Source organism: Panthera pardus, unplaced genomic scaffold, assembly GCF_024362965.1.
Source record: "Panthera pardus isolate Hobbes unplaced genomic scaffold, ASM2436296v1 HiC_scaffold_24, whole genome shotgun sequence".
Classification (NCBI taxonomy): domain Eukaryota; kingdom Metazoa; phylum Chordata; class Mammalia; order Carnivora; family Felidae; genus Panthera; species Panthera pardus.
This window is the reverse complement of record NW_026526810.1, coordinates 92,531,849-92,558,662: the sequence shown is the minus strand read 5'-3', so window position 1 is coordinate 92,558,662 and position 26,814 is coordinate 92,531,849. Positions and strand designations below refer to the sequence as shown.

Sequence of the window (26,814 nt, the reverse complement as noted above, 5' to 3'; positions counted from 1 at the left end):
ATGCTATGTAAAAAGACATGAACTGGCTTTCAGTAAGTAACATTTGCATCATTATCTACTGGGCTTTAAGCATTACTTCTGTCCTTACACAGGAAAGAAAGCTATATTCCCAGTAAGACTATCATTTTTACAGGGATAAGGCATATTATATACACAATAAAAGATTAAATTCAAGTCTGCAAACATTTTAAATTAGAATTTTTCAGATTAGAGCAGGGAAAAATTGAGGTGTATTAAAAACAACGAATTAGGAACCAAGAGACCAAGGTTCTCAACTGTGTCTTATGCTACTGTTAACTTGGCATATCACTTATTCTCAGTAAACTACACTCTCTTCACCTGAAAAGAGAGAATGTTCTACATTATTTCTAAGGTTGCTTTCACGATGAAATCACTGAATCATTTTTAAGGACAAAAAGCATATTCCTCATTCACATTATTCCATATTAAACAAATAAAAAAGTGTAAATTCATTTTTGACTAACCTAAACTCAACTTTTTTTTTTCCTATTTAAGAGTCTACTCTTAAAATATGAATTTCTGAAAGACTACTACCACAAGCAAAGGATCCCTCCACATGTGAACCCCAAATGAAGATACTCAAAAAAATGAATATTTGGTATAAACTGAATGGTTTCTTAAAAAGTTTTACTTTCCAATTATTTTTAAGATATTTAGACCTAGAAATTTTAATTTCTATCTTGATCCTACTAGGGCATAACTGAGTATCCTTGTCTTTTTTACTAATTTAGTCTTCAGAAAATTCTAATTTAGTAGTCTGCAACATCACAAAGTATTTTAAACTAGCAATAGATGGGGAAAAAACTCAATACAAACGTTGGTCAAAGAAGATATAAGGTGGAGTAAAAAGAAGCCCAAATCAGAAATCAGGAGGACAGTTTAAAACCAATTTCATTCTCAGTAACAACTGCCCTCCAAAGGGCAAGTTTCATGATTGAAGTTTTTAGATTGAAATGAGCTAGCTTTGTGACATTTTATTCTGCGGGTCACGGCTTTCCCTCAAAAATACCAAAAAACTAAACAAAACAACTACTTTGGAAAACTTTTTGAAGGCGCACTCGGAAAGCTCAGGCCCCAGATCTATCTCACATGTGGGACCATGTGTCCCCCATGCGAATGACACCAAATATATCCCTCAAATTGAAATTTAAAACATTACCCTCGTACTGCCTTGCCAATAAAAAGGGGAACCTTACTCAAAGCCAGTCCTCAACGCCGAGCCTGGGGGAGAAAGGACTAATTTTGCCCTTCCCATTTAATTAAGCAGAACAGACCCAGCAGCCCCTCCGCCGGGGTCTCAGGAGGGTCAAAGGAATTCGGTGAGTGACGCTTCTCCCCAAGGTCCCAGGACGTTCTCAGGAGGCAACAGGGCTCCGGTGGAGCTTGGGGACTTCGACGGTTGGGGCCTGGGGTCGCCCCGCGGCCGAAGAGCCGCACGGGAAGGCCTGTGCGTGGCAGTCACTGGACAAACTCACCTCGGCGTCTTCTTTGCACTGCGGGAGCGAGGGGAACTCCAGCTTCACGTCCTCCATGGTCCGGGCCCCGAGGCTTGTGGGCGGGGTGGGAGAGGGAGTTTTATCCGGCCCGCCCGACCCTCGGGCTGCCAGTGACAGAGATAGGGAGGAGGGCGGGTGGGCCAGAGGGCTGACGGGCGGGCAGCGGGCTTACAACTAACACACGCAGACTAAAGGGTCCCAGCGACTCCGGCGGCGACGGCGGCGACAGCGGGGAAGAGGAGGGTTGGGCGGCTCATACCCCGCCGCCATGCTGCTGCCGTCTCCCTCCCCCTGAGTCTCCGCGCCCCTCAGGCCGCACAGGCTCGGGCACTAGCAAGAGCCCTACAACCGTCTCCCCTCCTTTCCCCCCTCCCCACCCCTCTCTATCCCAGCCAATCCCAGCCCACGCTTGCCTTCGGCCCGCCCCCCGCGGCCGCCAGGTGTCAGCGCGCCGCTGCCCCGCCCCTCCGCCAGAGCGCAGACGCGGGGGGCGGGGCCTCGGAGGAGCAAGGGCCGAAGCTCACCGGGTGTGGAGGAGGTGGGGCTGCGGCAGGAGGGGGCAACGACTGAAGGTCCTGGGAAAGGCAGTGGGACCAACCGCACCAGCTCTAACCTTTCCCAGAGAGGACGCAAATCTGTAGTGTAAGAACCGGCAAACATCCTAGCCACCAGAGACTGGCATCCGAAAGGAAAACTGTATTTTCTCCCCTCAGAATCCTGCGCAATCTGTGGCGAGGTTATAACCGAAAGAGTAATAAATGAAGAGTTCATCTTAAAACTGTGTTATGCTACACAGAAAATGAAACACCCTTGGTTTCTAAGCAAATTGAAATGGTGGGCTTTCAAGAATACTTGGGACTATGACAAAATCTCAAGAAACAAAGGCATATAGAAAATCCTAAGGAATAGAAACAACCGATAGCTCACTCAGTATTACACATCATACTGAAGGTCTCTCCCTTTAATGCTAAGTTTATGTTGAAATATTAATTATATATAATATAAATATATTAATAAAATACATGGCTTTCATCTTAAAAAGGAGTTTGAGTCTGTTAATACTATATTGTTAATAGAAGTGAGGTATATACTTTCTCTGGGCCTAGGAAGATCCTGTTCTCCATTTAATTTAAACACGAGGAATATCAAACTTAGAAGCGGAAGAATCCATACTTAAACTTTCAAGATTTGTAAACCAAACTGATTCTTATAACCAAAAAATAAACCAAAGTAAAAAGGTGAGAAAGTCATTAAATTGCAAATTGCAATGAATAAGGTTAAAAGAATCACATATTTGACCTACACGCCCTTGACAAACATACTATTATTTTTATATTGTCATATTTATCAAACACACTACCAACATATATAGAAATAGAACCATTCAATAACTTGAGTATTAGACGGCTAGTTTGAGTGCTCCATTTTCTCTATCACTGTAAACTATTCTCTACCTTTTAAAGTTATAAAAAGACATACAATACTCTGCAAGTAACTTTTTAATTTGAAAAATGATTGTATAATTATCCAAGTCATATATCGCACATTCTTTAGTGTTTATGAAAAGTGAAGTCAAGTTGTTTTTGTTTAAACAGCACCTTTAATAAGATAATCTCAGGTGACGCCAACAATTTCCTATTTTAATCTGTTAAAGCTTTAAGTCCACATGATATAAGAATTGTGTGTAGGTAACAGAACTTCTGCTTTGAACATTTCTGACATCAACATCCCCTACATCAAACACTCTTAGCTTAGTATCCATAGATACCTACAGAGCCAATGGGTGAGTTTGGGAAATAATAAATCTCCCTAAATTTTAGTGTATGCAAAATTGTGTGTATGTACATCTGACTTTTTCTGGGAAGAGGGTCCACACCTTAATATTCTGAAAAGGGAACTATCATCTCACATAAATCAAGAAAACCAAGTCACATTTGTTAGCAAATACTACTTTTAATCAATCTAAAAAATGGTTATGGACATGCATGTACTATTTCAATTAGCTATCATACAGTCTAATCATAGGTGAAGAGTGAATAAAGACCTTCCATTATCAATATAGATATACACATCTATGCTTTATATAACAAGACGCTGTTAGGAACACTGAGTGTGTGTACGGTTTTAAAATTCAAAAGCCTGTAATCTAAATAGAATTCATTTTTATTATTAAATAATTTACTAAAAGGACCATCATAAATGTAATCTTTAAAAAGACAAAAATATATGTAGGAGAACTAAAACAGATTTTATTCAACTTTTTAAAATGAGGAAAACAAATGATATAAGTCATAAGAAATGCTCTCATACTACGATTTCAAACTACTTTCAATGTTTTACAAAAATGGTCACACAGCAAATACGAAAAGCTTCAACATACTCATAACTTTTGCTGCAATAAATGCAATATTAACAAACATACAAATTTCTTCTGTACCAATCTTAAAAGTAGAATTACTCAATTACTAATTTTTACAGTGTTATCCATACATATTTTTATTCATATGCTTTTAATGAGATCATTGCCAATACATACATTATTTTCCTTAACTTTATTTTTACATTAAGCCAGGATCTGTCATGCAGTCATCAAAAACCTTCCAGTAAATTACACAGGTTTGTAGTCCAATTTAGACTCTAGCTTCTTAGAATCAGCCACTTTTCTGACTGCTTTCATGAAGTCTTCCTGTACTACAAAATCATGATCAGCACGAATTGCAAACATACCTGTGGAGAACAGAACAACATGACTGCTATATATAACATGTAAATAATTTATTGTAAGAAAACTAAGAGGGAGTGGGCGAAATCGGTGAAGGTAGTCAAAAGGCACAAACTTCTAAGGATAAAATAAATCCTGAGGATGCAATATACAGCATGGTGACTATACTTAATAATACTGTAGTCTATATTTGAAACTGCTGAGAGTAGATCTTAAAAGTTCTCATCAAAGAAAAAAATACCTTGTTTACTATATGTGGTGACAGATATTAACTAGATTTATTGTAGTGATCATTTACAATATATATATCAAATAATTATGTTGTATATCTGAAATATTTGACAATTGTTATCTCAATAAAAAACAATAAAAAAATTTTTTTTCAGGAAAATTAAGTAATTTAATTCTGTGGAGTAAATGTGAAGGAGCCTAGATTTATTTTGGAAGTAAACACTACCCCATTATGGGGCTTGAACTCATGACCCCAAGATCGAGTCACACACTCCACTGACTGAGCCAGCCAGTTGCCCGTAGATTTACTACTTCTGAGACAATAGTTCTAATTTATTAAAAACAACCATCATTGTTCAATTAATTTGCTTAGCGATATTGAGTATTATTTTCCAAACCAAAAGCAAGACAACAATGAGAAAACTATCTGGATATTTAAAATCTAACTCACACAGTCCCTGTATCTAATGACATTCCGAAAAAGCAAAATAAAGCCCTACTATCAATAAAACATACACATCTTAAGCTGTGGTTTCTTAACTCTACAGACAACAATTGCCTGGAAGGAGGGAACACGTGTATAATGTGGGAAAACACAAAACACCTTCAGTAATTTTGATAGCCTTTCCTTCTTAATAATCAAAAGCTTAAAGAATAGGAATTAAACAAAGTCAACATTGGGCTTTATCAAAAATCAGTGACAATAACCACATAATTAAAATTTACCTTTTTTATGTACAAATTGATATTTTATATGAATTTCACACTCAAGTATCACAATTCAACTTTTTCAAGTTAATGATAAGTTACTTGTCAAATACTACTTGACATGGATATGGGTCCAAGATTTTGAGACAATCCCAATTTCATGATAAGCTAAAGCTGGTAAGTTATCACTATGTACTAATATTTTCATTGAAGATCTGCTTATATTTTCATTTATGTAAAATGAGTGCAATAGAAGATTTCAAGGGTTATTTTCTATCTTCCAAGATTTCTACCTAGTCTTGGAAATAGCCATTCTATGTTGTACTCAGAAATCAGGTGAATGGAAATTTCTAGTTTTTAATACTGAAGTTTTTTAAAACCTGTTTCGGAGGTGCCTGGGTGGCTCAGTTGGCTAAGTGTCCGACTCTTGATTTTGGCTCAGGTTATGATCTCACGGTTCATGGGATTGACCCCTGAATTGGGCTTGGGCTCTGTGCTGACAGTGCAAAGGCTGTTTGGGATTCTCTCTCTCCCTCCCTTCCCCTCTCTCTGCCCTCCCCAGCTCTCTCTGTGTCTCTCAAAATAAATAAATAAACTTTAAAATGAAATAAAATAAAAATAAAATAAGATATAAATAAAAATAAACAAAACAAAATAAAATAAAATAATAAAATAAAACCTGTTTTGAAGGCTACTTATTTTTCCAAACTTTGTGCATATGACTGTTTCCAAACCATTATTTAGTGAATGGCTGAGCCTGAGTTACATTCCAATCCAAAAAGGCTAATCTCAGGATGTGAATGGAAAAGACAACTATAACTGAATCAAGTTTATTCTACATTGCAGAAAGATGTTAACAAAAAAGGCTTAAAGTCTGATAATAAGAAAACCAAAGAATTTTAGTGTCTCCAAATATGAACACCCCAGGCCATTTAAAAAGCTAAGATTGTAATCTATACCAAAGTTATAGCTCTTTACTGGAAATAGCTAAAATCATTTTTTTGTTTTGTTTTGTTTTAAGTAAGCTCTATGCCCAACATGAGGCTTGAACTTACCACCCTGAAGTCAACAATCACATGTTCTACCAACTCAGTCAGCCAGGCACCCCAGCCTAAAATGTTTTTACAATATGTGAAGTATACAAATTTCTAGTTGTAAGATAAGTAAGTACTAAGGATGTAATGTACAACATAAGGACTATAGCTAACATTGCTATATGATATATAAGAAAGTTAAGAGAGTAAATCCTAAGAGTTCTTATCACAGGAGAAAATATTTTTCCTTTTTTCTAACTAAATCTATATGAGAAGATAAATGTTAGCTGAACTTATTGTGGAAATCATTGCATAATATATGTAAACCAAACTATCATGCTGTCCAACCTAAACTTATGCAGTGATATATGTCAATTATTTGTTGATAAAACTGAAAAAAAAAAGCAAAAAACAAATATAATTTGATGGTGCGAACCTTTAGGATTATGACATTGCTTTTGTTTAGATTCCAATTTCATCAAAGCAATATTCTAATAATTTGGTCCAGTGTAGATTTTGGAAAGACACTGTCATAAATTATTCTAAGTAGTTCAAGCTACATCCAAGTTTACCACTTAATGTGTTTCGTTTATTAGGAGGTCTTTGTGAGCATGATTTACTCTGATCTGTACTGAGTTTCTAAACCTGCAGATTTCTGATCCAGGTACTGAGTCACCATATACCCATGAAGATACTGCTATGGAGAAGCCATATCTGAGCAGCCTCTTTAAACTGTTAAATTTATAAGAAATGCTAAAGGTGATATGAAAACAAGAGGAAATGACATATTGTAATACTTAAAAAAAAAAAAACAAAAAACTGTTCACCCGCAACCTAGGAAAGTCAGTAACTATAAAAACTAGGGTAAAAATTAATTTTTTTTAATTTTAAGATTCTGTGTGGAGGACAAAAACTAAATGGCTCTATGTATGGTTTTAATGCCACCTGATACCAGAAATAAAATTTTTAAAAACAGGATCACACAATCCATAGAGAAATCTGTATTAAAAAACTATTACATTTTATACAGTTGCATATTCACAAAATTCATAAATCAATCTTACAAAGCTTATTGCTAAGACTAGTATCAGAAAACAAGTTATCCACTTTGCAGCAGATACTTCTGGTGCTAGCACAGTCTAATTTCAGCCACAGTTGTGGCAGACACTTCTGTACAGTCTCAGACTTACTTCAGGGGGCCAGTATGCTATCACATGCAAGTCTTACCACATTCTGGTCTAAGGCATCTAGAAGTATAAAGGAGTTAACACCCCAAGGGTAAATTATCATCTAGTGGGGGATGACAGCTGGTAAATAAATGCTCCAGTCTCCCATAGATCAGCCATTCTGTATGTTTGTCTGAGATGTCATCAAATCAAATCCCACCTGTCTATAGCAGCTACGTCAATGATGCACCCTTACAATAGCTTTCCCTCTTTCCATTGCACTTTCCTGTTCTCTCCTGCTTCCTGGAATCAGTTCCCCCTCCCTCACCCCCCGCAAAAAAACAAGTACCTAAATCCTCGCAAAGCCCAGGCTCTTCTTTTGGACAAATCCAAACACATTTTTAGCAAATTAAATAAATCAACATCAATAATAAAAACTGTACTTTAAACACATACCTGCTTCAGTACAAACATTTCTCAGGTCTGCTCCATTAAAGCCATCTGAAAGCTTCACAATTGCTTCATAATCTGTTTAGGAAAAAATACTGGAAATTAGTTTTAAAAAAATTTAGGCTTTTTCTTGATTTATGCCTATATAGAAAATTTAACTGCAGACCTTGCTTTGAATTTGACCAGCTAGGCATCATCTCTGTTGACATTCCTCCAAAATATTTAGCAAGTCCTCCACAATATTAACTACCAAAAATTATACTTCTATTAAGTAAACCAGCACCAAGCAGAAATAAACATGCTTTTGACATTTTAAAACCAAGAAATAGCATCAAGATCTGAAAGCATCTTAACCTGTTTCTATGCAATGAAACAATTATGCACATGTGAACTTAAGATATCTGTCAAGCCAGGAATCTTAGAAAAACTGCAACCAGGGCACCTGGGTGGCTCAGTCAGTTAAGTGTCTGACTCTGACCCAGATCATGATCTCATGGTTCGTGAGTCAGAGCCCCACACTGGGCTCTGTGCTGACAGCTCAGAACTTGGAGCTTGCTTTGGATTCTGTGTCTCCCTCTCTCTCTGCCCCTCCCCTGCTTGCTCTCTATCTCTCTCTCTTTCTCAAAAAAATAAATAATAAAAATTAACATAAAATTAAAAAAAAAAACTATAACCAAATCTTTAATTTGAATAAACCTAAGATATTCAAAATCAACTGTAACCACAATGGAATTTAGTCACATTAATATAAAATATACCAAAAACAAATATCAGAAATAATTTTCACATTTTTATCGTATTTAAAAAACATTTTTTAATGTTTTTTTTGAGAGAGAGAGAGAGAGACAGAGCACAAGTAGGGGAGGGGCAGAGAGAGAAGGAGACACAGAATCTGAAGCAGGCTCCAGGCTCTGAGCTGTCAGCACAGAGCCTGACGTGGGGCTTGAACCCATAAACCACGAGATCATGACCTGAGCTGAAATCAGATGCCTAACCAAGTGAGCCACCCAGGCGCTCCTCATATATTTTTATATAACCATTTTAAATGGCTAGCTTTTCTGGTGTCTGTGCAAGCTCCAAGTGGTGAGGTATCAGATCTATGGTAATAGTAATGGTTAAGTGATCTTCTTAACCACATGACAGACTTGAAATGAAGAGCTGTTGGTTTGGAACAGCAGTTGTGGACTTGATATAGAATAAGGACAGAAATAAGAGACAGCATGAGCTACTACAATGTAATTCTGATGAGACACCCTTTGCCAGGCAATCTAGAGTAGGTCAGTCTCTTTTTGAGATTAGATAGATACTCATTAATTAATTTTCCCTCAGGTTCAAGTTCATATAACCTTCCTGAGAGCAGGGATTCCCAAGGTTAGCATAGTATCTGGTACCTAGCAAGAGCTCAGTATTGAAGAAACCTATACATTGGCATCCCTAGTTAAGCTCAGTCTTTCTAGCTCAAAACTGTATTTACTTAAGCAATGAGAAAGTTGGTGAGAGGCAATAATCAACTATTTGTAACTATTTCTGGACCATTAACTTCTAAGGGTCTATAAAGCTGCCTGGTTTATATAGATTATACTAGAATCCCCTAGTCCAGGGGTCAGCAAATTTTCTGTAATGGGCCAGAAAGTAAATATTTTAGGCTTTGCAGGCCATATGGTCTCTGTCAAAACTATGCATTTCTGCTAACGCAGTGGAAAACCAGTCATAGACAATATATAAACAATTGGGAGTGGTTGTGTTACAATAAAACTTTATTTACAAAAAGAGGCATCAGATAGAATTTGGCCCATATCAATGGTTTGCTGACCTCCATCCTAGAGTCCACTCTCTCACTATCGTAGCTAACTACTTTTTAACTTTTTCTCTGTCCTCAAATGTCTAGCAATACTTCCCCATCTTCACTCTGAACTTGCTTCCTATTTCACTGAGAAAATAAATGCATTCAGAAGAAAAATTTTGTAAGTTTCTGCCATATTTCAGATACTGCCATCATCAGTATCTATTTATTCTGCCTTCCCTCCTATCCTCACAAATGACAAGTCTATGCTCACAGACAGGGCCAACCTCTCTTCAAGGAAAGTGCATTATCAATTTCTCTCTCTCCTAGATTATTTGCATTAAGCACTAAAAAAGTGTTGTAAATTCTTCCATCTTAAATAAACTCTCCCAAATTTTCATTCACCTCCATTTCCACTACAGCTACATTTCTTCTCTCTTTGCTGCAGAATTCCTTGAAACAAATGTCTAAAAACGATGCCTCTCTGTACAATCTCCTTGAAACTCATTTGAGGTAGGCTCTCTCTCTCTCACCACTCCAAACAAATTGCTTTGATAAGGTCACCAATTACCTCCACATAGTAAATCCAAAGATCCATTCTCAGAACTCTTTTTATCTGACTCACTGTCAGCATTTAACAGGGAATTACTCCCTCCTTGTATCAATTTCTTCATTTATCTTCCAAGACATCACCAGCTCCTGGTTTAACTTCCCTCTATGACTGTACCTTCTCAGTCTCCTTTGATGGTCTTCATCTCAGTTTCTTAAAATTGGAATTAGCTCAGTTTTTTTTTTTTTTTTAATGTTTCTTTATTTTTGAGAGAGAGAGAGCATGAGCAGGGGAGGGGCAGAGAGAAGGGGATAGAGGATCTGAAGCAGGCTCTGTGCAGACAGCAGCCAACCTGATGTGGTGCTTGAACTCACAAACCGTGAGATCATGACCTGAGCAAAAGCCAAACACTCAACCAACTGAGCCACCCAGGCACCCCTCAGCTCAGTTTTTGAACATCTTCTCTATCTACATTTACTTCCTTAGAAATCTCATCTCAAGACTTCAAAAAAAATTTTATGCTGTTATTATCCACAATTATATCTCCAGAATACACCATCCCAATAAACTATTCATGCATATAGAATTACCAAGCAACGTCTTTATTTCGATCTCTAATTGGTATCTCAGATTTAATATATTCAGAATCAAATTCTTTATTCTCCCTTTAAAACCTAATCTTTCCAGTCTCCCCCATTTTAAATGATGACAACTCCATCTTTCCAGTTGCATGAGTCAAAAACCTAAGTCTTCCTGGTTCTTCTCGTTACCTTACACCCCATAACTGATTCATTAGCAAGCCCTGTCACTTCTATTTTCAAAATATGTCCAGAATCTCATTATTGTAAGACTTTGCTACCACCTGAGACCACACCACCATCTTGTGCCTGGATTATCCAAATATCCTCCTAACTTATCCTCTTGTTTCTGTCTTTGCCCTTCTGTGTGCAACCAGAATGATCTTATTTAACATAAGTCAATTATAAAATATTTACAGATGATATGATATAATGCCTGAGACTTGCTTTTTAAAAATCCAGAAGGAAGGTAAGAAGAGGTGGAAGAGATCACAGATGAAACAAGATTTGCCAAGAGTTATTAATTATTAAAGCTGGGTAGGTGATGAGTACCTAGGGTTACAAGTTCATTATACTCTTATCTCCACTTCTATGTATTTCTAATTTTTACATTACAAAGTTAAAATAACAAACGTAAGATCATAGCATTCCTCTGCTCACAATCTTCCAATGACAAAAATAAAATAAAAGCCAAAGTTCTTACACAATGGCCTCAATAAGGCTCTATGCAATTTGATTCCCATTATTTCTATGATTTCACTTGCTACTACTATCCCGATTACACTGCCACAGACACCCTGGCCTCTTTGCTACTCCTGGAATGTTCCAGTCATATACCTGCCTCAAGTTCTTCCTCTTGCTGTTCCCTCTGCTTGATTTTCCCTTAAATATCTATACCTAGTTCCTTCACCTTTTTAGGTCATTGGTTGAAAATCACTTTCTTGGTTAGGCTTTCCTCTGCTTCCTCCTCTCCACCTCCATTTAAAAAGGTATATAGGGGCCCCTGGGTGGCTCAGTCGGTTAAGCATCTGATTTCAGCTCAGGTCATGATCTCATAGTTTGTGGGTTCAACACCCGCATGGGGCTCTGTGCTGATAGCTCAGAGCCTGGAGCCTGCTTCAAATTCTGTGTCTCCCCCTCTCTCTGCCCTCCCCTGCTCACATTCTGTGTCTCTCTCTCAATAATAAATTTTTTAAAAAGTTAAAAATAAATACATAAATGTATATAATCATGGGCGCATGGGTAGCTCAGTTGGTTAAGTGTCCGACTTTGGCTCAGGTCATGATCTCATAGTTCGTGGGTTCAAGCCCCATATCGAGCTGTCTGCTGTCAGCGCAGAGCCCGCTTCGGACCCTGTACCCGCCCCCTACCCCCACACTGCCCCTTCCCCACTTGCACTCTCTCAAAAATAAATATACATTATGGGGTACCTGGGTGGCTCAGTCAGTTGAGTGCTCGACTTCAGTTCAGGTCACCATTTCACAGCTTGTGACTTTGAGCCCTACATCAGGCTCTGTGCTGACAGCTCAGAGCCTGAAGCCTGCTTCAGATTCTTTCTCCCTCTCTCACTGCCCCTCCCCTGCTCACGCTGCTCTCGGTCTCTCTCTCTCTCAAATAAATAAACATTAAAAATAAATAAACATACATTTTAAAAAATGTAAATATTCATTCTGGCTCCTCACATTACCTATTTCCCTTTTCTTGCTTTATATTTATCCATAGCACATATCACCGTCTAATATACCAAATATTTTACTGACTTTGTCTTTCCTGACAAGAATGTCTACATGGTAGGAATTTGTCATGTTTTGTTCACTGTTACATCCCCAGCACTTAGAATAATTCCTAGCATAAAGTTGATGCTCAACAAATATTAGCTGTTTTTAAGACATTTGCTGAATTTAAGACCAGATTTGGTAGATTATCAGCAATATCCAATAGCAGTTTGCTTCACTTACCAAATGTAAATATACATAAAATAGGTTATTTCCTTACCTATTTCACCATGCTTTGTAATGGGACCTGCATGGATTTTCAATATATCTAATCTTGCTTGTTCATTTGGTAAATCAATATCTGAAAATAAAAAATTAAAATAAATTCTTTTGCAGTCAGGTTTTTTAAAGTAGGGAATGAGAAAGAGATATGGAAAGAGAAATGGGCATAGACAAAGAGAACAGACAGCAGGTAAAGAATTTTAACTCACGTATTTTTCTATCTAATCTTCCTGGACGAAGCAAAGCAGGATCCAGTGTATCCGGTCTGTTTGTAGCCATGATCATTTTAACTCTATGTAGAGTATCAAATCCATCCATTTGATTCAGTAACTAATACATTTATAAACAAAAATCATTGACAGACTTTTATAAAACATCCCAACCATTAAAAACTAAACCATACACAACTTTTACGTGTCTAATACCATAAAATATATTGTCTACAGATAGTATGCAATCTTCAGAATGACCATTTGATGGAGTATCTTTTCTTTCTCTTATAAAAGCATGTTTTCTAGCCTCATAGTTCCAAGACAGACTATTTAATTATGTACCTTGTTATAGCTATCAAAAAGGTTTAATAAATCTGAAGGCTTCCATCTAGTCAAGAGTTAAAAAACTAAACTATGTGGATCTAATTTCCAATATTCAAATTGTTTTCATAGTTCCTTTTAAAAATAAACACTATTAATAAAATCTAATGTATGTCTTAAGTTAGCCAAACATAAATTTACATTCAGATAAGCAGATACAATGACATTTCTATAAGTCTGATAATAAATCTATTAAATAACTTTTAAATAATTCTACTATATATAGAAATACTGAGACACTAAACATACTTCAATTCCTAAAAGGTTTTTTGAATAAATATTGAAACACCTAACTGCATTCAACAAACTCTTTAAAATACAGCTAGCATGGGGGCACCTGGGTGGCTCAGTGGGTTAAACATCCGGCTTTGGCTCAGGTCATGATCTCATAGCTCACAAGTTCGAGCCCCATGTTGGGCTCTGTGGTGAAAACTAAGAGCCTGGAGCCTGCTTCGGATTCTGTCTCCCTCTCTCTATCCCTCCTCCACTCACATTCTGTCCCTCTCTCTCTCTCTCAAAAATAAACATACATTTAAAAAAAATTTTTTTTAAATAATAAAATACAGCTAGCATGAGGCGTCTGGGTGGCTCAATTGGTTAAGCATCCGACTTCGGCTCAGGTCATGATCTTGTGGTTTGTGGGTTTGAGCCCCACATTGGGCTCTGTGCTGATAGCTCAGAGGCTGGAGCTTGCTTTGAATTCTGTGTCTCCCTCTCTCTGCCCTTCTGCTCATGTTCTGTCTCAAAAATAAATAAACATTAAGAAAAATTTTTTTAAATATAGCTAGCTTAACAATATGTCTATTTCTTTTCCAAAATATCTGTTAGCTAACAACACATCAGTTACCTGAATAAGACTAGCATCTGTGTTGTCTTAAAATACCTCAATTTAAGGTTTCTAAGAGAATCTATTACTAACTTGAAAATACTGTATATATTCTAAGCAGATCATTATAATTTACAAAAAGCAATTTTCAAATACTCCTACTGAGGTAGAATTTGGCACTGTATTACCTATGCTACCTAGCTTGTCTTTGTAGACGTTGAAAAATGTGTTTGGGATCTTGCCATCGCTTTCACAGAATTTGGAGTGGGGAAAGGCTATATGTACGTTCTAATATTCCATCATCCATCTTCTTCAGTTATCAAAACTATTTTAGTTTCTTCTTATTCTCAGCAATAAAGCAAGAGAAAAAAGTATTAGTGATTTTTAGAGCAGCCTCATTCATAACTCATTTATTGCCACCAGTTTTATATGTCCATTTCTCATAACACATCTTAACAAAACTAGCACAAGATCGTGTTCACAGAATGTGAATTATCAGAAGAACAATATACAATTTAAGTATCTGAATGGTTGGGGCACCTGGGTGGCTTAGCCGGTTAAGCGCCCGACTTCATGATCTCAGTTCATGAGTTCAAGCCCCACATTGGGCTCTGTGCTGACAGCTTAGAGCCTGGAGCCTGCTTCAAATTCTGTGTCTCCCTCTCTCTCTGCCCCTCTCCGGCTCGCACTCTGTCCTCTCTCTCAAAAGTAAATAAACATTTAAAAAAAATTTAAACATCTAAATGGTTGGTCTGTTCAAAATACATGGAATTATATACCTGTACATCAAATGGAATTTTGTAGATACCCCTATTATTTTCTGGTGGATATTTTCTTACTAGAGATTGTGGTAGAGAAATGTGTTTATTCCAGATCAAATTTTCAAATTTCATACTTAAGTGTGTTCTTCATTTAAACAATTGTACATATTTTGCCCTTCCAATACCCATGTTTTCATATATACATACAGGCTTCTTTTTAAACCTTTACCAAGTATTACCTCCATTAAAGTTCTCTGAATCTCTCTATCAGCTGAAGTACCCTCAGAAAACCGACGACCACCTAAAATAATGATATGGAAAATCATGGATTACTCTCTTCCTCTACAATCATCATTTAACAAAAGAATGATAATGTCTGGAGTTAAAAACATGAAGATTAAGAATTAAATAGTAAAAATCATACTGACAAAGTTAGAATTGATTTTGGTATGACATGTCTCATTTTGTCAATGTCAAAATTAAACTTCTTTAAGAATTCTTTTTAGGAGTGCCTGGGTGGCTCAGTCGGTTAAGCATCCGACTTCGGCTCAGGTCATCATCTCATAGTTCGTGAGTTCGAGCCCTGCATGGGGCTCTGTGCTGACAGCTTAGAGCCTGGAGCCTGCTTCAAATTCTATGTCTCCCTCTCTCTGCTCCTCCCCTGCTCATGCTCTCCTCTCTCTCTCTCCTTCAAAAATAAATAAAAACATTAAAAAAAAAAATTAAAAAAAAAAAAAAGAATTTAAAGTAAGAGTCAATTCATTTTGCTACTTCATACAAATTACAATTAGAGGTAAAGCTGGTGGGGGCAGGAAGAGGAATTCCTTTCATTTTTTAAAAATTTTCCAACACTTTCAAGAAAAGTTTAAAATAAATTTTAAAAAGTGTTATTCTTACCAATAGCATCTATTTCATCCATAAAAATGATGCATGGTTGATGATCCCTGGCATAATTAAACATTTCTCTGATCAAACGAGCACTTTCACCAATGTACTTGTCTACAATAGAACTAGATACAACCTGATTAAGGAAAAAACATTAAGGTAAACATAAAACAATTCAAATAAAATTTAATCTCAACAGCTACAAAAAGAATCTTTCCTTTACCTTTAAGAAATTGCAGTCCAGCTGGCTAGCAACAGCTCTTGCCAAAAGTGTTTTTCCTGTACCTAAAATGACAAAAGAAGTCCTAAATAGATGGAAAGCAAAACAAATTCTCAAAAGCCTTTTAAGAATGTTATCCTTCAGATAGTAAATTTTGCAAAATGAATGCTAAATCCTAAAGAGAATTTCCATTTAAAATTCTAAAGCACTTCTACTCTCAATATTAAAATTTTAAATTTTATTCAAAACATCTCTTGTAATTCTAAGCATACTGAATACCTATATTCAAAAACATCTCAACCCCTATTTACAGGCACTACAATAGAAGCCTTTTATGTTACCTGATAATCCATTGGTCTATCCTGCATAATGAATGGATCTTTTACCTATGCATATTGTAACATCAAATATTGCTTATTTGGAAACTATTGGTTCAGTGAGTTATGAAAATCTTCCACATGTTGGCATTTTTTAATATACAAGTATTTAAAACTCACATTTGTGAATATCACCCATCTCATCTCCTAAGTATTAGCATTAGAAAGTTGTCAGATATAAGTTTTCAAAAACTAATTTTGGTTGAAAGCTCAACTTTTTCTCACTGGTTACAGACAGTGTTAGTTGTTTTAACATAACAGGCTAACTTAATTCATTTTTGAAAAAATGTTTGCCAGATAAGCAATGACCAGTCTGAATAACCAATAACCAGCCTGACAATGACAGAAATGTCTGTAAATCATGTTTGAAAGACAAAATGATATTCCATGAGGGGTGCCTGGGTGGCTCAGTCAGTTAAGCGGCCAACTTCGGCTCGAGTCATGATCTCGGTACGTGAGTTCAAATTCTGCATCAAGCTCTTTGTTGTCTGTGTAAAGTCTGCTTCATATCCTCTGTCCCCCTCTATCTCTGCCCTTCCCCCGCTCTCCCTCTCTCCCTCTCTCACACAAAAATAAACATTAAAAAAAAAATTATATTCCAGGGGCTCCTGGGTGGCTCAGTCAGTTAAGCGTCTGACTTTGGCTCAGGTCATGATCTCATGGTTCATGAGTTTGAGCCCCACATCGGGCTCTGTGCTGACAGCTCAGAGCCTAGAGACTGCTTCAGATTCTGTGTCTCCCTCCCTCTCTCCCCCACTTCTGCTTGTTCTGTCTCTCAAAAAAAAATGAACAGTAAAAAAAAAAATATTTTAATTATATTCCATGAAAAGCAGCTAATTCAGCTGGCAACTCACATAACTGCACAAGTGCTTTTCCTAGACATAACTACTCTATCCATTACGCAACAAAAGTGCTTTGCACAGATTTTCCACTTCATCACATAGGATACAAAACATTATTCAAAGATCAGGATTTAATAAAAATAATTTTTACTGCTTCGATAAGGACATGTTAAAGTAAAACTCCTATTTTTGTTTTGTTTCATACTACAAGTGTGAGCAGTCAATAACACAATGACTAATAGTACCACTTCATGCCACTGACTTAACTGATTCATGCTATGGCATGAGCAATTTTACCCACATCGTTTTTGCATCACCAGCGCAGAAGTAAACACTGTGAAAATGGCAACTAATGTCTTAGTATTATCAAAGTAAGGTCTGACCTTGCAGACTCCTTGAAAGTGTCTCGGGAACAGCCAGAGGTCTGTGAACCACACAGGACCAATGCACTAGAATCATACAGCATGTTAAGATGCATATCCTATGAGGCACAAGAAGACTAAGCACACCTGAGAGAACAGCAGACACACATCTCCTATACCTTCCCCACTATGAATAGAATGGAGGTTGTAATAGCTCACTTTAAATTTTCACCTTACTTTTTTATTCCTTCATTCATTCATTTATTACTAGGTCAGACATAATTCAACACTAACCTGGTGGTCCATATAACAAACAGCCTTTTGGAGGTATTATTCCCACACGCTGGAATAATTCTGGGTTTGTAAGAGGTAATTCTATCACCTAGAAAAGAAGTTGCATGTTTCTTAAAAAGTCATTAAAGATTTTGATGAACTTTAAAATACTTCAAGTAAAATATCAGCACAATTAGGTGTACATATTGTAATTCATAATAGATCTAGAATTCTATGCTATGTAAAGCTATTTTTTTAAGTTTATTTATTTATTTTGAGAGAGAGGGAACATGTACATGTGTGGGAGGGGCAGAGAGAGAGAGGTAGAGAGAATTCCAAGCAGGCTCACACTGTCAGTGCAGAGCCTGATTTGAGACTTGATCTCACAAACTGAGATCATGATCTGAGCCAAAATCAAAAGTGAGATGCTTAATTAACTGAACCACCCAGGAACCCCTATAAAGATATTTGTATTAGAGATTCTTCTTCAGGTAGATTTAAGAAAAAATTTTTATGTAAAAATCAATTTAAAAGCCTGTAGTAGTTAACAAACTACACACTTAACGAAAGAGATGGTTACACAGACATAATTTGTCAAAACACATTTGAATTATATACTTAAAAAGTATGTGCATTTTAGGGGCACATGGGTGGCTCGGTCAGTAAGCGTCCAACTCTTGATTTTGGGTCAGGTCATGTTCTCACAGTTCGTGAGTTCGATCCAGCTGTCTGCGCACAGCCTGCTTAGGCTTCTCTCTCTGCCCCTCCCCAACTCATGTGCGTGCGTATACATGCTCTGTCTCAAAATAAATAAATAAACTTTTCAAAACATCTGCAGGGGCACATGGGTGGCTCAGTCAGTTAAACGTCCAACTTTGGTTTCAGCTCAGGTCGTGATTTCACTGTTCGTGAGTTAGAGCCCTGCATCAAGCTCTGCAGCTGACAGTGCAGGGCCTGCCTGGGATTCTCTCCCTCCTTCCCTGTCCCTCTCTTGCTCACACATGCACGCTGCTGCTCTCTCTCAAAATAAATAAACTTCACAAAAAAATACTGTGCATTTTACTGAATGTAAATCACGCCTCAATGAAAAATCATACTACAAAAAAAATGAGGTAAGCAAAAAAGATCTATATTATTTTGCATTTGGGAATGCAACACAAAATAATTATGAAATGAAGAAATTTAGTAAGTCAGAACGGCAATTAGGGGAAAAGGCATAAAAAATTTTCACATGTTGTCATTTTGTCATAGCAGCCTTAAAGGAACCATATATTAAGGCCGCCTAGCTGGCTCAGTTGGGACAGCACGTGACTCTTGATCTCAGGGTCATGAGTTCAATCTCCATGACAGGTATAGAGATTAGAAAAGTAAATAAATTAATTTTTAAAAAAAAGAACCATATAGTCTGCTCTCAATATCCTACTAAGACTAATTTAAGGAAAGAAAGCTGGAGAATAATTGAGGGTTTGATGCCCAGCTTAAACTCTTTATAGTACCAGTAACTTGAGACATAAGCTTCTACTGAATAGTTGTGTTCATGAGGTGTGACTAAGCAAAAAGTGTAAGAATCCATATTCTTAGTGTCTGCAGATGGAAAAGTACTACATGTGCATGTTTCGTGGATTATGTATGTGTATGTTTTTGTATGAGAGAGACAGAGAGACATTCTTTCTACTCCTATGGCTGATGTAGCAAATCACTGTCAAAGACAAGATTTCATAGTTCCATGAAGCACTTGCTCTTCCTGTTGCCCTTTCATTAACCACAAAGTGAGAAGAATAGACTTTTATTTAGAATTAGGCTAGTGCTTCCTCAAGTATGGTCAAAAATAATTTGGATTCAGGGAGCCTGGGTGGCTCAGTTGGTTGTGTCCGACTTCGGCTCAGGTCATGATCCCATGGTTCATGGGTTCAACTCCTGCATCGGGCTCTGTGGTAACAGCGCAGAGCCTGGAGCCTGCTTCAGATTCTCTCTCTCCCTCTCTCTGCCCCTCCCTTGCTCATGATCTGTCTCTCCCTCTGTCTCAAAAATAAATAAACATTTTTTTAAAAATAAGGAAGAAGGAGAAGGAGGAGGAAGAGGAGGAGAATAATTTGCTTTCATAGTCACCTGGAATGCTTAAATGCTAATTCTTGAGTTCCACCCCCAATCTACTGCATCAATATCATGCAGAGGGCCTAGGAATCTGTATCTTTAATAAGAGTTCCAGAAAACTTAATATGCTGATATCTGAAAACTACTGGCTTAAGGCTTAAATCAGATGATGTAAGCTATACCAACTATCCTCATTCATTCCTACATATTGCCATCATAAATTAGGATGAAACCAATGGGACAATGTAATTTGCCTTGAAAGAGAATTGTTAAGGGGAGCTTGGGTGGCTCAGTCAGTTAAGCATCTGACTTCAGCTCAGGTCATGATCTCACAGTTCGTGGGTTCAAGCCCCCATCAGGCTCTGTGCTAACAGCTCAGAGCCTGGAGCCTGCTTCAGATTCTGTGTCTCCCTCTCTCTGCCCCTCTCCTATTCTCTGTCTCTCTCTCTCAAAAATAAATAAACATTAAAAAAAATTTTAAAGAGAATTGTTAAGAAGTTATCTGTGGGGCACCTCAGTGACTCAGTCAGTTAAGTGTCCGAATCTTGACGCCTCAGGTCATGATCTCAAGGTCCATGAGATCGAGCTCTGCGTCAGGCTCTGTGCTGACAGAGCAGAGCCTGCTTGGGATTCTTCTCTTTCTCTGTCCCTCCCCTCTCAAAACAAACAAACAAACAAACAAACAAACAAACAAACAAAAAAGCCATCTGTGCCATGAAGCAAGGCAATCCTGATTTGATACGAAGAGCTTAAAAGGGTTATGTCACCCTAAGGCCAATATTTTTCTTAAATGGCAGCAAACAGCTTTATCAAAATAACATGTTTAAGGTACAGGAAGCCTGGCTGGCTCAGTTTGTGGAGCATGAGACTCTTTGTCTCGGGGTTTTGAATTCAAGCCCCACATTGGGTATGGAGATTACTTTAAAAAAATTGTTTTGACATCTTAAAAAAATGTATTTAAGGTACAGGTAACTGACTTTAAGGATGGGAAGCTAATATTAGTAAGGTTACGGGAAAAACTGTATTACACACGTTATCTATATATGCTCTGATCCCAGCAACCTAGGATAATCAAAACCACAGATAGCATGGGCATTGGATTTATATCAATTGTTAGCTTTTTTTTTTTTTTTGGTCACAAAAAGAGCAGAGTTTTTCCAACACCAAATTATCTCCAAATCAACAATACCTATAATTTTTTTTAATACCTATAATTTTCAGAGCTAGAAATTCAGTGCTATTTTTCTCTCAGCAAGAATATTAAATGTATAATATTCAGTAACCACTATTTGGACAAAGTAATCTTTCATTTTCTTTCTCCCTTTGGGTATCATAAAACCAGTACTATTTGTTAATAAGTTCAGAGACCAAAACGTCCACTACCAACCTCTCTCAATTCCCGAATCTGTTCTGATAGTCCTCCAATCTCAGAATAAGAAACATTCCCAGGGTCCTCATGAGACATGTTGTAGACCAGTGGATCCACCTCTCTTGGCAAATATCTAAAATGATAAGGTGTGTATTTTTCTTTTACAAGATGTATTTTCTCTCAGCCTACAGAGTATAAATTACTTGCTTATGTAAGCATCTATAGATGATCATATAAAAATGTGTTTACATTAATTAGAAACTAGTAAAAGGGAAAAAGTGGCAAAATATTCAGTGATCTCAAGAAGCATATACTATGCATAAAAACTTCTCTCTTGTGAAAGGAAAAGGTAGAATAAGAAACCTACCTCATGATAGTTAGTGTAGTCATATCCAAAGCAACTCTTGTTCCTGGCTTCAGCTTACTTTTGTCAAGCTAATTTTATAAAACAAAAAGTGTTACATAAACACTTAAAAGGGGAAATACTACTTTAAAAAGAAAAAGCACAATATTTAGAAGCCACATAATCACTTTCAGTCTTCAGAGAGAACACTAATATTAGATTATAAACACCATGCCAACAGAAGGGCTTGTAAAAGTAATAATTCAAAGTTACTTCCTTTAAAAAAATAATGCCCTTTATGCAACCTCAGCGTGAAATGTGAAATCACTAATATACAAAGTTTGTGGTGGAAAATGCCTTGCTTTTAAAGAAAAAAATGGATATTTTTATTTTACTTCCAAAGGCTATTTTCATAGTTTATTTTGATTCAGGCACTATAATATAGTGACTTTGGCAATTTGTACCAAAGCACTTATACAGAAATCTATAGGTACATTTGTACCAAAGCACTTATATAGAAATCTGTAGGTGAATATTTTGGGGTAAGGAAAGGGAAGCACTTTAAAGGTGTGCCCTTTATTTTTTTCTTTTAAAATCTATTTTATTTTTTATTAAATAAATTTGTCATATAACACTATATAAGTTTAAGGTATACGGTGTTACTCTGATATATTTATATATGGTAATATGCCCTTTAGATTTATCTTAAAAACTACAGCTTTGGGGAAGAACATGTTACTTGACTATAGGAGAAATATACTCATTTTGTACCCCTTTAGAGGTTTTTATTAAAATGCTAAAAACAAAAACAAAAAACCCCAGAACCATCATTCATGCTTTTGCCACATGCCAGATACCATGCTACATAAATTATATATTAGGCTGAATCATACTAAACAACTTACTGGCATACTTAGGCAGGGTAACTTATTTGGCTAGAATTAGATAGAGACTATCCAACAGATTCACCTCACACTCAGGGTGTTACCTTTCCAAAATTAAGTTACTTTTTGATAGTTCAAAAAACAACTTGCCAATACAATTTCAGAATACAGATTACTACTTTTCACAGGATTTTGCAAAGAACTCTAAGTTCAGGATTTAGTGCCAAGTAAAATGAAGTGGAGATAGGCAAAAATACTAGTTTTAATATAATGGATTGAACTTTAAAAAGTTGCTAGTGGGGCGCCTGGCTGGCTCAGTGGGTGGAGCATGCAACTCTTGCTCTCAGGGTTGAAAGTTGGAGCCCCACCTTGGGGGTGGAGATTACTTAAAAATAAAATCTTAAAAAAAAAAAAAAAAGTTGCTAATAAGTGAGGTACTTAAAAAAAAGAGCCGAACAAAAATCAATGTAAATCTATTTCAACATTTATATCTACAGAGAATACAGACTCAGGCTTTTCTAAGATTTTCCAGTTTTCAAATACTCTTGCCCTCATACAACCATGAAATATCTTAGAAATACCAACTCTTGGAATCCAGAAGGCCCTGTAAGGGACATAAAATCTTTTGTCAGACTAGACATTTAATATTTTGATTTAGAAAATGTCTTCCCATTTATATGCCAGGCACAATGCTAGAATAAGATTTAGTCCCTGTGTTATATGCTACTCTACAGTCATGTTGGATCAATGTTTTCAAACATGAACCTGATATGACAAATACTCACAAAAAGTTCTTTCAATGAATTTATAAGAATGTTTTAAGGATCCTTCCTGAAGAATAGGATAGCACACAAATTGGCCTCAGAGGCTACTAAATTATTTAAAGCCATTTGTTGGCATTTTTGAATGCCAACATGTATTCTGAAAATGAAATTGGCAGTTATTTCAATTTGCCTATTCTAATCTAAATGAAGGCATACCAAATCACCAAATCAACTCAGGCTACAGCAAAGTCTTTGAGTAACATTTCCGAATGTTTAAATATAAGACATAAGTAATTAATAAGGTCTAAGTCTCTTCAAAAAAGACATTAAAATAAAATGGACCTGAGATATTTTCCAGTTCCAAAATTCTTAGATTTCTAAATATGTAGAGTTGACTGACACAATGTGATAAGTGTAGAAAGTAGAGAATACCAGGAGTCAATGCCCATAGTTTGAGATCAAGTTTTGTTAGTTATATCTGGACAAATCACCTTTAGGAGTTACGGGCGTAATGCCTGACCTGCTTACCTCAAGAATTAAATAACATATACAAAAGCACTTTTATCAATTATAAAGCACTATACAAATGTAAAATGTTACCTGTCGACGACAACCCACAACATATCGTGGTCCATTTGTGGCTTTAACAATGACTAGAGGAAGAGAATGAAAGGACAAATTGAAAAATAGAAAGTAAAAAATAAATACATCCACATTGATGGCAGATTGAGTTTTATTCCTGTCCTCCAAGAAGGTAATAGTTGAAAGAAAATTTAAGTCTATGCAAGAATATCATCTCCCTTCATTACTGTCATTAAAATAATAAGCATTTCAAAAGTTCATGGTGGGAGAAAGGAGAATCCACTTTTTTCTTTACTATTTAACAGTCCAATCCACTTACATTTTTCTTCAGTTAGTTGCTTAAGTACTTCACCTACAATCTGAGAAAGAAAAAAAAGCATTACTTTTTGCCAATAACAAAAAAACAAATTACCATCACTCCCTACACCCCAAACTCCATTACCTACCTGCCCAACACTTTGTAGGGCCTTCAGATCATTTTCAGACTTTTCATACTGCTTGGTAAGTTCTTTTAATTGTTCCCTTACTGAAATAATATAATTTGAACATTTTTAATTAAACAATAATCTTAGTGAGTTTAAGTCACTAAGTATTACTTTATTTATTTAAGTTTGTTTCAGTCTATTTCACCTTACATATAATTTATATCCACTAACTGAAACCACAAAAGAAATAATTCCATTTGCAGAGGACATTTTTAAAAATGAAATCTTACAGTTTTTTTTTTTAATTTTTATTCATTTTTGAGAGACAGAGAGTGTGAGCGGGGGGAGGGGCAGAGACAGAGGGAGAAACAGAATCCAAAGCAGGCTCCAGGCTCTGAGCTGTCAGCACAGAGGCCAACGCGGGGCTCGAACTCGCGAGCTAGGAGATCATGACCTGACACAAAGTTGGAGGCTTAACCTACTGAGCCAACCAGGCTCCCCGAAATGTTACAGTTTAAAAGCACCATATTTTTATTTTCTTGATTGGCAATACTTATTCAAGCACATTCGTAACATTGTTACATTGTTAACAGATATTGACACTGACACTTTTGGATTTGCGACTACAAATCCAAATGATAAAAGAGACCCTTCCTCATCTTTTCAGCCACCTACACGGATTAATACTCTATGGCTTTCCACCCTAAATAAGGTCAACAGGTGCAGTGACCCACAGAATTATATGGTTATGGTCTTTCTTCATTTAATCAAACCATCTGGCTTTTCAGTGAAAGTGCACTACGAAAATACGCAAGCGCCCTTTTAGTTCAGGAGGCAAGGGAAACTTGTGTGCCTGATGGAGTACAACTCAAAATACGAGGAAAGACGAGGAGGGTTATTATGTCCCACCGATGGGCTCCGCTCCGGCTTTCCACCCCAATAACAAGCCATCACCTCGAGTCTCACTTCTTGCTTGAGCTTCCATGACTCAAGCCTCCGTTCTGGGTCCCAGGACTCATCTACACCCCCCTTCTTGCACCCCAACCTGGCAAACATCCCTGGCCCACTTCTTTCCCATTCCTTCTCTAGTCTTCTTCCACTTCCATCTCAGAAATAGGGATGTTCTCTCTGTCACCTGGACCAGAGTGGGCCATTTCTACTGCTCAAGAGGCTGTACTTCCCAACCTCAGGGCCGGATGACAAAGCGCCTTGTCCCTGGACCGAGGCCTTCCTACCCCCGGAGCTCGGTTGCCGGGCTCGGCCAAGGGCCTCTGCTTTGTGAGAGACACATGCAGGTCCAGGCATAGGATTGTATGTTAAGAAAGATGCACTCACACTCCTTGAGACGGCCGTCGATCTCCTTGTGCTCCAGCAGCTTCTTGCGGTAGTCCTGAAGCGCCTTATCTCTAGGGTCCGCCATGATGAGAAGCCGTCGCTCATAGGGGATGCCGGGAATGGCCATGGCCGCCCGGGCGGGGGAAGGGGCGGGGCGAGGGCGGAAAGCCTCCGGGAGGGGGCGTATTCGTGGGCGACCACGCCCCTTCCGGTTGGCCCCGCCTCTCTACTCCACATCTCCCACTTCTGCGTCTCGGTTCACCTAGGGCGCCGGCGTGCGCTGAAGGAGGCCTCCAGCGACACCGTCCCCTGCAGGTCGAGCTGGGTAAAGCAGGAAGGTGTTGTCTGTTCGTCCCCTGAGAGGCCTCGATATTGTGAGACCACTGCTCTCCTGGAACCACCAAAGACTTTGTGATACACTGAGATGGCAGTGAAGTAGGCAATGTGCAATCTCTGTATCAGGATAGACTATCAGGATAACACAGATAGCCTATTGGTGGTAACACGGTTCCTGCAGGAACAGAAGGAGTAGGCTATTTTATTCATTCATTCAGTGAATGAGGTACTAAGGATAAGATCTGAAAAAATAATTTCAGAGTGTAATAAATACTATGATGGAAATAAAACATGGCGATGTTATACAGTAAGGTGAGGAGAACTAATTTAGAAGAACATCTGAGATAAGGAGCCAGCCATGCAACCAACTGGAGAAGAAACTTTCGGAGAGAGGAAACAGCAAGTGCAAAGATCTTCAGGTAAAAAAAGAGCTTGGCTCATTTCTAGGAACAGAAAGGAGGCCAATGAGACCGGAAGAGGGTGGGCTATAGAGAAACGGAGCACAAAATGAAGACGCTGAAGTAGGCTGAGTCAGGAGCTCTTAAAGTCTGACAGAACTCAGATTTCTGTGCTTTCGGGCAAATTACTTAATCTTTAAAAATCTCTGTAAAATGAGCGTAATAACTGTACCTGTCTCGTAGGGATATCATGAGTATTAAATAAGATATGTGTCTATTAACACAATGTCTGGCACACAGTACACTCAATAGTGTTTTAAATAGTGATTTTAAATTATTTACTTTAAGGGTAGTAATGACCTCAATTTTTGCAGAACAGGTCCCCATTGCTGCACCTCTTCTAGCATTC

At 37.4% G+C, this 26,814-nt stretch overlaps 2 protein-coding genes across 4 annotated transcripts in view; both read right to left on the bottom strand.

The window, feature by feature from the left end:
* The window catches only part of STYX (serine/threonine/tyrosine interacting protein), a 37,519-nt gene extending 35,651 nt beyond the window's left edge, over positions 1 to 1,868 (bottom strand). For both annotated transcript variants that reach the window (XM_019451796.2, XM_019451797.2), the window contains exon 1: positions 1,497 to 1,868. In XM_019451796.2, coding sequence (XP_019307341.1) covers positions 1,497 to 1,553 — 57 coding nt within the window. In that variant the 5' untranslated portion in view covers positions 1,554 to 1,868. The remainder of the gene's footprint in view (positions 1 to 1,496) is intronic.
* Positions 1,869 to 3,450: 1,582 nt separating this feature from the next.
* On the bottom strand, positions 3,451 to 25,808 carry PSMC6 (proteasome 26S subunit, ATPase 6). Of its 2 annotated transcripts, XM_019451795.2 has the most exons (14): positions 25,672 to 25,808; positions 24,358 to 24,437; positions 24,231 to 24,270; positions 23,930 to 23,982; positions 21,706 to 21,773; positions 21,357 to 21,471; positions 17,897 to 17,984; positions 16,025 to 16,086; positions 15,814 to 15,937; positions 15,156 to 15,217; positions 12,946 to 13,066; positions 12,735 to 12,815; positions 7,835 to 7,906; positions 3,451 to 4,244 (listed from the first exon to the last, which is right to left on the bottom strand). In XM_019451795.2, exons 1-14 carry the CDS (start codon positions 25,796 to 25,798, stop codon positions 4,126 to 4,128), a joined length of 1,212 nt encoding a protein of 403 aa, XP_019307340.1. In that variant the 5' UTR covers positions 25,799 to 25,808; the 3' UTR covers positions 3,451 to 4,125. The 2 variants fall into 2 exon arrangements, with proteins under 2 accessions (XP_019307340.1, XP_053745393.1); XM_053889418.1 differs by lacking the exon at positions 24,358 to 24,437.
* Between the last annotated feature and the right edge of the window lie 1,006 nt (positions 25,809 to 26,814).